Source organism: Stegostoma tigrinum, chromosome 36, assembly GCF_030684315.1.
Source record: "Stegostoma tigrinum isolate sSteTig4 chromosome 36, sSteTig4.hap1, whole genome shotgun sequence".
Classification (NCBI taxonomy): Eukaryota; Metazoa; Chordata; class Chondrichthyes; order Orectolobiformes; family Stegostomatidae; genus Stegostoma; species Stegostoma tigrinum.
In genome coordinates, this window is record NC_081389.1 from 3429491 (window position 1) to 3444236 (window position 14746).

Below are 14746 nucleotides of genomic sequence, written 5' to 3' on the forward strand. Positions count from 1 at the left end.
CTATACCCACCCACCAACTGCCATATATCACGCTATAAATGTAACTTTTCTCAGTCACTGTCAAGTAAAAGGGGTATGTTTTGTCCTCTGTTGTGGCATCTATTCCAACTGATGGGTGCATTTGGGACAATGCAAATTGCCGATAGGTAAATGAGTAACCTTAATAGGATTACAAGATAGTTCACTATGTTTGATGATAATTAGAATTTCTGGATCCATGTTCAAAGTTAGATTTCAAATCACAGGATATGGGAACAGATTTAGACCATTCAACCCATCAAGTGTGCTCCAATCAATCGTGGCTAACTATTCTAAAACCCATTCTCCTGCCTTCTCCCCATAACACACGATCTTTTTAATAATCAAGCATCTATCTCTGTCTTAATTTGGCCTCCACAATCCAAGGTAATGTGTTTGACACAGTCACCAGCCTCTGGCTAGAGACATTCCTCCTTATTTCAGTTCCAAAGGGTTGTTGCTTCAGATGGAGGGCATGGCCCTAGGTCCTAGTCTCTTTTACAAATGGAAACATCTATGTCCAGTCTATCCAGGCCCCTCAATATCTTCTAAGTTTCAGTCAGATCTCCTTTCTTGCTTCTAAACTCCATTAAGTACAGACCCAGAGTCCTCACCCGCTCCTCACATGGCAAGCTCTTTATCCTTGTGATCATTCCTGTAAGCTGGAACCTGTCCCCTTTGGGGGAAGGCAATGGTCTAGTGGTATTATTGCTGACTATTAATCTAGAGATCTAGATAACATTCTGGGAACCCAAATCTTGCCACGGCAAATGGTCAAATTTGAAACGAATTTTTTTTTAAAAATCTGGAATTAAGAATCTAATGATGACCATGAATCTATTGTGGATTGTTGGGAAAATCCCATCTGGTTCACTAATGTCCTTTAGGGAAGGAAGCTGCCGTTCTAACCTGGTCTGTTCTACATGTGACTCCAGACCCATAGCAATGGGGTTGACTCAGAACTGCCCTCTGCACAATTAGGGATGGGTAATAAATGCTGGTTAGCCAGCAATGCAATCATCCCGTTAACAAACTAAAAAAAATCTTTCCCTAGATACAGGCTGAAAACTGCTCAAAATATTCCAGACAAAGGGGATGACCATGGGTACCTGCATGGGCCCAAGCTATGCCTGCCTCTTTGTAGGTTACGTGGAACAGTCCCTCTTCCATACCTACACTGACCCTAAACCCCACCTCTTCCTCTATTACATTGATGATGCTCCCACGAGGAGCTCGAACAGTTCGTCCACTTTACCAACACCTTCCATCCCAACCTTAAGTTCACCTGGGCCATCTCTAATACATTTCTCTCCTTCCTGGACCTGTCTCCTTCTTCAACAACCACCTAGAAAATGATATCCATTTCAAGCCCACCGACTCCCACAGCCACCTAGAATACACGTCCTCCCACCCACCTTCCTGCAAAAAATGCCATCCTCTATTCCAAATTCTATCACCTCCACCACATCTGCTCCCAGGTTGAGGCATTCCATTCCCATACATCTCAGATGTCCTCATTTTTCAAGAACGGCAACTTCCCCCACTTAATAGAGAACGCCCTCGACTGTAGCTCCCGCATTTCCTGCAACTCATTCCTCACACCCGCTCCCCGCAATAAGACAAAACAAAACAGAAATCCTCTCATCCTCACATACCACCCTACCAACCTCTGGATCCAACGCATCATCCTCCGACACATCCGCCATCTGCAATGCGACCCCACCAAAGACAGTTTTCCCTCCCCACCCTTATCTGCTTTCCGGAGGGACTGTCCATCCTGGGCCTCCTGCAGTGCCACAATGCTACCCGAAGGTTGCAGTCACAGCAACTCATTTTCTGCTTGGGAGCTCTGCAGCCTAATGGTATCAACGTGGACTTCACAAGCTTCAAAATGTCCCCTCCCCCTACCGCATCCCAAAGCCAGTCCAGCTCGTCCCTGCCTCCCTAACCTGTCCTTCCTCCCACCTATCCCCTCCTCCCACCTCAAGGCCCACCCCCATCTCCTACCTACTAACCTCATCCTGGCCACTTGACCGGACCATCCTCCCTGGATTGACCTATCCTCTCACTACCTCCCCACTCACCTTTCTTGGCTCCATCCCTGCCTCTTTGACCGGTCTGTCACCTATCTTCTCCTCTATCCGCCTCCCCCCTCTCCCTATTTGTTTCAGAACCTCCTTCCCGTCCCTCATTTTGAAAAAGAGTCTTTCGTGCTCCTATGATGCTGCTTGGCCTGCTGTGTTCATCCAGCTTGACGCCTTATTATCACATATTCCAAAGGTAGTATGACCAGAGCCACAGCAGTATATCTCTGCTCTTGCTTTATAGCCCTCTTGGAATCATTTGAATGCATTTTCTTTCTTAACTACCAACTGAGCCTGCATGTTAACCTTAAGAGAATCCTGAACTAGAATTCCCAAGTCCTTTATGTTTCAGATTTCTGAAGCATTTCCTCAATCAGAAAATAGTCTACGCCTCTATTCTTCCGAACAAAAAGTATATCTTGATACCTTCCCACAAGCCATTTCATTCCATCTGCCATTTCTTTGCTCGCTCACCTACATCGAAGTCCTTCTGCAGCTTCCCCATTTACTCAACACTACCAGCTGCAAACAAAGGCATTTGCTAGTTCCAGGTTGCTAACAGAATTCATATGTAATAAGTATATAAGATTGGTAAAACATAAAAAAAAGTACAAATTGAGGAAAATGTTACTGATGCGCCAGAATGCAATGACCAGCAAAATAATGATGTTAAGCTTGACAGATTCTTACATAGAACATTACAAGCCCTTCAGCCCTCGATGTTGTGCCGATCTGTCATACCGATCTCAAGCCCATCTAACCTGCACTATTCCATGTACGTCCATATGCTTATCCAATGATGACTTAAATGTACCTAAAGTTGGCGAATCTACTGCCGTTGCAGGTAAAGCATCCTTACTACTCTGAGTAAAGAAACTACCTCTGACATCTGTCCTATATCTTTCACCCCTCAATTTAAAGCTATGCCCCCTCGTGCTCGCCGTCACCATCCTAGGAAAAAGGCTCTCCCTATCCACCCTATCTAACCCTATGATTATTTTATATGTTTCAATTAAGTCACCTCTCAACCTTCTAACGAAAAAACAGCCTCAAGTTCCTCAGCCTTTCCTCGTAAGGCCTTCCCTCCAGACCAGGTAACATCCTAGTAAATCTCCTCTGCACCCTTTCCAAAGCTTCCACATCCTTCTTATAATGCAGTGACCAGAACTGTACACAATGCTCCAAGTGCGGCCGCACCAGAATTTTGTACAACTGCAGCATAACCTCTTGATTCCTGAACTCGATCCCTCTATTAATAAAAGCCAAAACACTATGCCTTCTTAACAGCCCTGTCAAGCTGGTGGCAACTTTCAAGGATCTGTGTACATGGGCAGCGAGATCTTTCTGCTCATCTACACTACCAAGAATCTTACCATAAGCCCAGTACATTGCCTTCCGGTTACTCCTACCAAAGTGCATCACCTCACACTTGTCTGCATTAAACTCCATTTGCCACCTCTCAGCCGAGCTTGCAGCTTATCTATGTATATCTATCTTGCCATGAAATTCAGGAGATGCCCCTATTTTATCAGCTTTCAGCTATATCTCTAGGCACTGCATCAATCTCCAGCTGAAGTTAAAAGGACTTAGGAAGAAGCTCTACATAAGTCAAGAATGAAATCACTAATTCCGATTTTGGTTTTATCATACCTGAAATTCTTAATATGATCATTCACTCCAGTAAGTGAAAGGGCATCTTGAAGGGCAGTGACATAGGACATGGCCTGTGCTGAAGAGCCCCAATTTACCTCTGTTAAAAAATAGTTGAAGTTGTCAAAAAAAGGAAGTTCCTTTTCATAGAACATAGAACAATACAGCGCAAATCAGGCCCTTTGGCCCTCGATGTTGCGCCAACCTGTGAACTAATCCAAGCCCATCCCCCGACACAATCCCATCACCATCCATATGTTTATCCAAGGACTGTTTAAATGCCCCGAATGTGGCTGAGTTAACTACATTGGTAGGCAGGGCATATCACACCCTTACCACTCTCGAGTAAAGAACCTGCCTCTGACATCGGTCTTAAATCTATCACCCCTCAATTTGCAGCTATGCCCCCTAGTACAAGCAGAGATTATCATCGTAGGAAAAAGTCATGCACTGTCCACCCCATCTAATCCTCTGATCATCTTGTATGTCTCTATTAAATCCCCTCTTAGCCGCCTTCTCTCCAATGAGAACAGACCCAAGTCACTCAGCCTTTCTTCATAAGGCCCCAACTGTGGCCATATCTATAGCTTTTGTGCTCCTAAGATGCTGCTTGGCCTGCTGTGTTCATCCAGCTCCACATTTTTTGTTATCGGATTCTCCAGCATCTGCAGTCCCCATTATCTCTAACACACCGTATGCCTTAATAGCACTATCAACTTGGGTGGCAACTTTCAGGGATCTACGTACATGGACACCAAGATCCCTCTGCACATCCACACTACCAAGAATCTTTCCATTGATCCAGTATTCTGCCTTCCTATTATTCTTCCCAAATTGAATCACCTCACATTTATCTGCATTGAACTCCATTTGCCACCTTTCAGCCCCATTCTGCAGTTTATCCAAGTCTCCCTGCAACATTCTTCCACACTGTCCACCACTCTACTGGCTTTAGTATCATCTGCAAACTTACTAACCCACCCACCTATGCCTGCACGCAAGTCATTTTTATAAATGACAAACAGCAGTGGTCCCAAAGCAGATCCTTGTGGCATACCAATAGTGACCTGACTCCAGGTTGAATATTTTCCACCAACCACCACTCATTGCCCTCTTACAGAAAGCAAGTTTCTAATTCAAACTGCTAAACCTCCCTCAATCCCATTCCTCTGCATTTTCTCCAATAGCCTACCATGTGGAACCTTATCAAAAAACTTTACTGAAGTCCAAGTACACCACGTCAACTGCCCTACCCTCATCCACATGCTTGGGCACCTTCTCAAAAAACACAATGAGGTTAGTGAGACACGACCTGCCCTTGACGAATCCATGTTGACTATCTCCAATCAAATTGTTGCTTGCTAGATGATTATAAATCCTATCTCTTATAATCCTTTTCAAAACTTTTCCTACAACAGACGTAAGGCTCACTGGTCTATAATTACCTGGGTCACCTCTACTGCCCTTCCTGAGCGAGGGCACAACACTTGCAATCCTCCAGTCCTCTGGTACTAAACCCGTAGATAATGAGGACTCAAGAGATCAAGGCCAAAGGCTCCGCCATCTCCTCCCTAGCTTCCCAGAGAATCCTTGGAAAAATCCCATCTGGCCCAGGGGATTTATCTACCTTCACACCTTCTAGAATTGATAACACCTCCTCCTTACTAACCTCAATCCTTTCAATTCTAGTAGCCCGTAACTCAGTCTTCTCCTCTACAATATTCTCCTTTTCCCGAGTGAAAACAGATGAGAAATATTCGTTTAGCACCTCTCCGATCTCCACAGGGTCCACACACAACTTCCCACTTCTGCCTTTGACTGGCCCTAGTCATCCTCTTATTCCTCACACCTATAGAAAGCTTTAGGGTTCTCCTTTATTCTACCTGCTAATGACTGCTCATGTCCCCTCCTGGCTGTTCTTAACTCTCTCTTTAAATCCTTCCTAGCTAATCTGTAACTCTCCATCGCCTCATCTGAACCATCTCGTCTCAACATCACAAGCCTCCCTCTTCCACTAAACAAGAGATATAATTTCTTTAGTAAACCACGGTTCCCTTACCTTATCACTTCCTCCCTGCCTGACAGGGACATTCCTATCAAGGACATGCAATATCTGTTCGTTAAATCAGCTCCACATTTCGATTGTCCCCACCCCCTGCATTTTGCCACCCCATTCTATGCCTCCTAAGTCTTGCCGAATTGCCTTATAATTGCCCTTCCCCCATCTGTAACTCTTGCCCTGTGGCATGTTCCTATCCCTTTCATGATTTATCATTCCAAAATTGGTCTTTGAACCTGTGGTTAAATATTCTGCATTGCATTTCAAGATAACTAGCTGCAGTTCTTTTGTTCCAAGACTAATTCTGCCTAATAATAATCTAGAGAACTGTTTGTATGAGATTTTTGTGGACTTCTCTTGCCACAGAAGCTACGGGACCGGTTTAGTTTCTCCAGAAATCTCTTATTGTTTCAGATCTCCAGCATCCACAGTTCTTTATTTTATTTTGAGTTATCTGAATGCTGGAGCAGGGAAAGTCCAATTTTCTTACAGTTCCCAAGGTTCTGCAAGGCTGCACAACTGTATGAGTTCCTTCGTGTCTAAACCACCAAGTGATTCTCAGAAAGGCTGAACATGGAGGCATAAAATTTTTACACTGCTTTCATTGCCTTATTGCCATGTTTGCCCAGAACTCACGTATCTCCCAATGCCCTGTTGTTGGTATGATGCTTCTCCCACTTTCAGCCCAGTGCATCCCAGATATCGTATAGAGTCAAGCCATAAAGCCAAAGCAAAATAAATACATTGGCACATTTGAGTGTACCTTTTGCCGCTTATCACTTTGAGCATATTCTAGAAATAATAAGAGCTCCCACCTGGTTTGTTGTAAATGACATAAATATTAAGGGATAATACAACTGCAACTGTGATTACAGCAGCCCACCAGTTGATAACAAACATGACTGCACAGCACAATACAGTTCCTAGCAGCGATACCCACATGTTGTAAAATTTAAATGCAGGACGCCACCCTGGTGAAATAAAATTGAATTACATCAATAAAAGGAAGTCACTCAGTAAATCTTAACAAGCAAAATGATGGCAATTTATATGGAACTAAAAAAATTAATAATCCATAAAGAACACTTTCTGATTACTAAAACGCTACATAGTAATCACTGAAATAAGGATTTGAGCTCTTGTAAATTTCCATTCAATTTGTAAGCCACACTTAAAATACCAACCTGGGCTTTTTGAATATGAAGCATGGAAACATGAAAAATTTATAAGTGCATAGGAGGCCAAGAAGAAGTTTGAGATAACTGGAGCAATAGTATTCAGTTCAGCTAAAAACAAAAAGCAAGTTGTTAATACTTATGTTTTGAATTCATAATTTTTGACAAGTTTCTCACCAAGAGCGTATCATTTATAGAAACAATCCTAAAATCAAATATATTTCTTCAGCATGATCTTTCATTTCATTTCCAAATCTAACCAAGTGACCAAATATTCTAGACACTACAGTAGTGTTAGGTATGTACAATTTTCAAAAAAGGTGAACGCTGGTCAAAATGCAAATCCGAAGCAGTTTTTAGATTTTGATATGCATAATTAGAGATAGTCACTTCCACTTGCAGGACACTCCAGTAAGTGAAGTATTCACTATTCAACTTTACAGCAGGTTTGAACATCCTAAATGTATTTCTGTAATAAAACCTTTCATACTTCTTTGACTTCATGGACATATTACTATGTAAAATGTGCAGCTTAAGTTTTTCTGCAGTGTGACATACAAACACAAGAATCATCTTCACACTGGAATACAAGCTTGTTCCTTCACATACAGCCTACCTTAGAGGCCACAGATCAATTCCACATCTCAGAAACAGCTGTGGTTCTAGGATTGAGCTCATTAGCCTCATGAGGAACCACAGAACGCACGACCAGTGACGTGGAATTTTCTTGGCAAACAATCACATTCGTTATTGTGTGATTGCCAGTGATCACACCATTTCTTAGCGTCCCAATGGAAAGCATACATAAATAGCCCAAAAGGTAAATCAAAACTCAATCCCCATTAATTTATCCCCATTTTGATGATATAATTGTGGCTAAATTCTTGCCAGGTATTTCTTTAAACACCAAGTGAAAGTTCCTAAGAGCCACTAAACTTGAAATGTTAACTGAACTTGTCCAGCATTTTGGTTTACCTCAAGCCACCATATCCTGTCAATTTATAACATTCAATTAATATTTCCTCAAACTTCTATCCAATGAGATATTCACAATTACATTTTTAACAATTTTTTGTTAGATACTTGCTCTAAAATAAATGAGATTAGGATTTGTTTGTTTAAACTTTCTTCTGAAAGATGCCGCAAGTCAGTCTTTATTCAGAACAATTCTTCAATGAACTCAATCCAGAACTCAAGCTGCCCTCCTTTTGAATGTTCCCCAAAACACAGCATTTTTCAAATGCTGTTTGATAACTAGCCATCAGAGTCTTCTAGCACAGAGAACATAATATTGAAAACAGTTCTAAAAATTGCTGGGTGATAACATTCGATTTTGCCCAGCAAAAGGATTAGGTATTGCTTATTGCAAGTTTTTTTTTTACACATCATTCAAAACAGTTCTGCCATCAAAAGTTAGTAGGAGAAAACAACAGACAAGACAGAAGTTAGACTACAACAGGAACACTGTAGTTCTGGTCACCACACCTGAGGAAGGATGTGATTGCACTGGAAGGGAGGAAAAGGAGATTCAATAGTATGTCACCTGAAATGAAGCATTTCAACTATGAAGACAGACTGGATTTTCTCTTGAGCAGAGGGGTTTGGAAGGTGCCTGGCAGAGATGTATATTATGGAGGGACATGGACAGAGTGAATAGAAAGCAACTGTCCCCCTTAGTTGAAGGGTCAATAAGAAAGGAGCATAATTTTAAAAAGTGAAAAGCAGATTTAGACTACATTTGCGGAAAAAGTTTCACCTAGAGGACAGTGGGGGGTGTGCATGCGAGGGTAGTTGAGACAAGAAAGATCACAACCTTTTAAGTATGACACTTGAAGGGTCATATATTCAAGGCTATGGACCTAATACGAGCAAGTAGGACTTGAGCAAATAGTAATATACTTTTAGCAGTACAGACGTGATGGGCTGAACGGTCTGTCTGATTCTGTGATTTTAGGTGTAAAGCTAGGCAAATGATGCCGCCAACTGTGCTGGTAAAGGCAGCTCACCTACGTGGCCCATGTTACTGTGGGTCAAGTGAAGCCCTGAGACTCGTGGAGGCTCAGAAGTAATATGCCATTTAGGTCAGTACAGTCAAGGGAGGGAGTTGAAGAGTCCAATCAGTATTTCCTGGGTATTTTGAGAAAGATTAGAGCTCAGGGTAAAATTTATTGCAGTTTTAGTTTGGTGAAGCTAGCATCAAAAAGCTTGAGTTATATTTGTGAATAAATACTGACATGCAGTTTGAGTCCAAAGGTGCACAGGCCAAGGAAAGGGCAATCAATCAAAACAAGTGTAGTCACTAAGGCAGCTCATGGGCGAGCAGTTCTTGGCAAAGTTTCAAGAGCAGATCAGCAAAAGCAAAGAATTGTAATCCTTTAAGTATAACGAGGTTTAATGAACCACTTTAATGTCTGGGGAAATGCTGAGAAAGAGAAGAATCAACCTTCATCATATGCTTTTTGATATGTGTTGTGGGATATTTACGGCCCATATTTATCACTTTAATTCTGCATGCTTAAAATAAGTTGAACGTGTACTTCAGACTAATATATAGCTGTGAAACAGTAAACACAGCATTTGTGACAGCATACTATACGTATACGTAGAGGCCAGGTACAGATTCAAAGTCCATCATGATGAAACTTCGATTCAGTAAAAATGTGGAATTTAAAAAGGTAGCACTTTTATACTCTTCAGCCATTTGGATCTCACATTTTCTTCACTTTAAAAATGAAAATGTTACTGATCACTGGTAAGATCATAAATTTGGACAGTTCTGGGATTGCAGCATTATCAGAGGTCATGCAATTCCAAGGCAGGATGGTGTATGTGGTTTAAAAGGCAACTTGGTGATGATGCCCCCATGCAACTGCCTCTCTTGTCCTTCCAACTGATTGACAGTACACATTGCTGTCACTGTGGATCAGTAAGGAAATCAATGGTGAAGTTGGTGGCTGGGGTACCAATCAAGGTGGCTTTCAAAGCCATGAATGCTCTATCCAGGCAGGTGGACAGCATTCTAACACATTCCTGGCTTGTGCCTTGTAGATGTTGGACAGAAGGCAAATTACTCAGTAGAGTTCCTGGTTTTTAAACTTGCTCTTGTAGCCAGCATTTATAAGCTATGCAGTTCAGTTCTGGTCAATGGTAACACATAGGATATGAAGAGCATGGGATCAGCTGTGGCATTGTCTTTGAACATCAAGGAATGATGGTTAGATTCCCTCTTGGAGGAGTCACTGGCGGGCACATTTAGGTGTAAAAGTTACTGAAGTGCTGAGACATTGCGAAGGAAAGGTTGGTTAAGATTTTCATGGCGAATTTTATAATTCGTAGAGAACAAAAATGGTTCTGTCACTTGCTACGAGAGGAAAGATTTATCTGAGTGACTTACACTAATTAACCATGGATATATTAATATTATTAACAAAAAAGGTTGGATTCACAGTTAAAAGCAGATGCCAAGGAAGCAGATATAGTTGAAGAGCACAGCATCTGGGATTTGAAGAGATTTTAAATTACCCAGATGAAACACAGCTTGACAATAGACAATAGGTGCTGGTGTAGGCCATTTGAGCCAGCACCACCATTCATTATGATCATGGCTGATCATCCACAATCAGTATCCTGTTCCTGCCTTATCTCCATAACCCTTGATTCCACTATCTTTAAGAGCTCTATCTATCTCTTTCTTGAAAAATCTTGAGTTAGCTAGAAGTCAGTTCTAGATATAATAGCTTGACATACAAAACAATAAATGGAAAAAAATAGAACTTGAAAGAGAAAGGCAGAAGATTGAAGTTAACAAGGGAGAAGAGAGATCAAGAACTCCAAAGACAAAGAAATCAAAGCATGAACTGGATGAAGAACAGCTTACATTAGAGGGGGGTAAGTCCAGCAGTTCAGATGAAGAGGATGTCTAATTTAAACAAAAATATTCCTTTCATCCTAAATTTATAGAAGGGGTAGGAAGACATTTCTCTTGTCCGAGAAAGCTGCAAAAGAACCGAAGTGGTCAGAAGATTAAATGGATACTCATATCACAGGTGTCTTAACTTAGACTAATCATCCTTTTGCTTTATAAGAGATAGCAGAACTGCCATTGCTGGAGTCAGATTAACAGTGTGGAGCTGGAGGAACACAGCAGGCCAGGCAGCAGACGAGCAGGAAGGTTGATGTTTTGGGTTGGGTCTGTTCTTCAGAAGGGTGCAAACCTGAAATGTCAATCTTCCTGCTCATCTGATGATTTCCCTAATCTTTCAGAGAAATAAGTCTCAGATTATAAGGTAGTTAAAATTGTGATTCTTAACAGCTAATGAGCTTGTTCTTGAAGCTAAGCAATTAAGCCAAGGAGACAAATCATGGTCAGACATTTCCAGAATTTTCTATTGAAAATAAAACATTATAGAATTGATGATTTTGTTGACTTCAGTTAGAACAGACTTTTCCTCTAACCAAAAAGACTTGGTGGTGTATAGATAAGGTAAGACTTTTTCTATTTCTTGTTTCTTTATTTATATTGTGCAATTGCCAAAAACTCTTTGGTTCCTTTTTCATTTATCTATGTTGAGTTTAATAATGTCAGGAGATCTCACACCTCTGTTATGCTCCTCTTGCTCAATGTAGGAGCTCAGGGACACAGCTGATGTCCCTGATTCCTTCATGTGCAGCAAGTGTGTCCAGCTGCAGCTCTAGTTAGACCGCATGATGGCTCTGGAGCTGCGGATGGACTCACTTTGGAACATATGTGATGCTGAAGGGGTCGTGGATAGCACATTTAGCAATTTGGTCACACTGCAGATTAGGATTGCAGAGGGAGATAGCAAATGGGTGACCAAAAGGCAGAGGAAGTGCAGGTGTCCCCTGCAGTCATCTCCCTCCAAAACAGGTATATCATTTTGGATACTGTTTGGGGAGATGGCTCACCAAGGGAAAGCAGCACTAGCCAGGTTCATGGCACTGTGGCTGGCTCTGCTGTATAGAAGGGAGGGAAAAAGAGTGGAAGGGTGATAGTCACTGGGGATTCAATTGTAAGGGGAGTAGATAGGTGGTTCTGTGGTTGAAAACGGGACTCCCGAATGGTATGTTGCCTCCCAGGTGCATGGGTCAGGGATGTCTCTGATAGGCTGCAGAACATTCTGAAGGGGGAGGGTGAACAGCCAGTTGTCGTGGGGCATATAGGCACCAACGATATAGGCAGAAAACGGGATGAGGTCCTACATGCAGAATTTAGGGAGTTAGGAGCCAAGTTAAAAAGTAGGACCTCAAAAGGTAGTAATCTCAGGATTGCTACAGGTGCCACGTGCTAGTCAGTGCAGAAATGAAAGAATAGCCAGGATGACTGCGTGGCTTGAGAGATGGTGTAGGAGGGAGGGGTTCAGATTTTTGGGACATTGGAACCGGTTCTGGGGAAGGTGGGACTATTACAAATTGGATGGTCTACACCTGAGCTGGACTGGAACCAATGTCCTTGGGAGTGCTTTTGCTAATGCTGTGGGGGATGGTTTAAACTAATGTGGCAGGGGGATAGGAACCAAATATTCTACAGAAAAGAGGTAGTAACAATAGCCTGCAGGGAACTAGATAATGGAGTCAGTGTGAATAAAGGGAAGAGTAGGCAGGGAGCAGATGATGAACACAAAGGGACAGGTGGTCTGAGGTGCATTTGTTTTAATGTGAGAAGTATAGTAGATAAGGCAGATGAACCTAGGGCTTGGATTGGTACCTGGAAGTATGATGTTATTGCTATTACTGAGACTTGGTTGAGGGAAGGGCATGACTGGCAACTAGTTGTCCCAGGACAATCGATGCTTCAGGCGGGATAGAGAGGGAGGTAAAAGGGGTGGAGGAGTTGCAGTACTGGTCAGACAATATCACAGCCGTACTGAAGGAGGGCCCCATGGAGGACTCAAGCAGTGAGGCAATATGGGTAGAACTCAGAAATAGGAAGGATGCAGTAACAATGTTGGGGCTGTACTACAGGCCTCCCAACAGCAAGCGTGAGATAGAGGTACAAATATGTGAACAGATAATGGAAAGGTATAGGAGAAACAGGGTGGTGGTGATGGGAGATTTTAATTTTGCCAACATTAACTGGGATTCACTCAGTGTTAGGGATCAAGATGGAGCAGAATTTGTAAGGCGTGTCCAGGAGGGTTTTCTAGAGCAGTATGTATGTAGTCCAACTCAGGAAGGGGCCATACCGGACCTGGTGTTGGGGAATGAACCTGGCCAGGTGGTTGATATTACAGTAGGGGACTGCTTTAGAAATAGCGACCACAATTCTGTAAGTTTTACAATACTCATGGACAAGGATGGGAGTGGTCCTAAAGGAAGAGTACTAAACTGGGGGAAGGCTGACTATACCAAGATTCGGCAGGATCTGAGGAATGCAGATTGGGAGAACTATTTGAAGGTAAATCCACATTTGATATGTGGGAGGCTTTTAAAGAGAGGTTGATTAGCATGCAGGAGAGACATGTTCCTATGAAAATGAGGAATAGAAATGGCAAGATTAGGGAACCATGGATGACAGGTGAAATTCTGAGACTAGCCAAGAGGAAAAAGGAAGCATACATGAGGTCTGGGTGACTGAGGACAGACTAAGCTTTGCAAGAATATCAGGAATATAGAGCGAATCTGAAACGAGGGATTGAGAGGACATGAGATATTGCTGGCATATATGGTTAAGGAAAATCCTAAAGCCTTTTATTCATATATAAAGAGCAAGAGGGTAACTAGAAAAAGGATTGGCCCACTTAAGGACAAAGGAGGAAAGTTATGCGCTGAGTCAGAGAAAATGGGTGACATTCTTAACGAGTACTTTATATCGGTATTCACCAAGGAGAGGGATATGACAGATGTTGAGGTTAGGGATAGATGTTTGATTACTCTAGGTCAAGTTGATATAAAGGAAGGAGGAAGTGTTGGGTATCCTAATAGACATTAAGGTGGACAAGTCCTCAGGTCCAGATGGGATCTATCCCAGGGTACTGAGGGAAGCGAGAGGAAATAGCGAGGGCCTTAACAGATATCTTTGCAGCATCCTTCGACACTGGTGAGGTCCCCGAGGACTGGCGACTTGCTAACGTTGTCCCCTTGTATAAGAAGGGCAGCAAGGATAATCCAGGTAATTATCGACCGGTGAGCCTGACATCAGTGGTGGGGAAGCTACTGGAGAAGATACTGAGGGACAGGATCTATTCTCATTTGGAAGAAAATGGGCTTATCAGTGATAGGCAACATGGTTTTGTGCAGGGAAGGTCATGTCTTACCAAATTAATAGAATTCTTTGAGGATGTGACAAAGTTGATTGATGGCTGTAGATGTCATATACATGGACTTCAGTAAGGCATTTGGTAAGGCTCCCCATGGCAGGCTGATGGAGAAAGTGAAGTCACACGGGGTCCAAGGTGTGCTTGCTAGATGGATTAAAAAAACTGGCGAGGCAACAGGAGACAGTACTAATAGAAGTAAGTTTCTCAAATTGGAGACCTGTGACCAGTGGTGTTCCACAGGGATCGGTGCTGGGACCACTGTTGTTTGTGATTATATGTAAATGATTTTGGAGGAAGGTGTAGGTGGTCTGATCAGCAAGTTTGCAGATGACACTAAGATTGGTGGAGTAGCAGCTAATGAAGGGGACTGTCAGATTACAGCAGAATATAGATAGACTGGAGAGTTGGGCAGATAAAGTTCAATCCAGGCAAATGCGAGGTGATGCATTTTGGATGATCAAATTCAAAGGCAAACTATACAGT

At 42.4% G+C, this 14746-nt stretch overlaps 1 protein-coding gene across 9 annotated transcripts in view; it reads right to left on the reverse strand.

Moving 5' to 3' along the window:
* The window catches only part of slc12a1 (solute carrier family 12 member 1), a 133838-nt gene that overhangs the window by 65754 nt on the left and 53338 nt on the right, over nucleotides 1-14746 (reverse strand). For 8 of the 9 annotated variants that reach the window (XR_007246462.2, XM_048520510.2, XM_048520509.2 and 5 more), the window contains 3 exons: nucleotides 6996-7097; nucleotides 6627-6782; nucleotides 3753-3852 (listed from right to left, as the gene is read on the reverse strand). Coding sequence is in view for 8 of the 9 variants with exons in the window: in XM_048520510.2 (XP_048376467.1) it covers nucleotides 3753-3852; nucleotides 6627-6782; nucleotides 6996-7097 (358 nt within the window). In the remaining variant the exon portion in view is untranslated. The remainder of the gene's footprint in view (nucleotides 1-3752; nucleotides 3853-6626; nucleotides 6783-6995; nucleotides 7098-14746) is intronic. The other variant, XM_048520505.2, reaches the window with a different exon arrangement.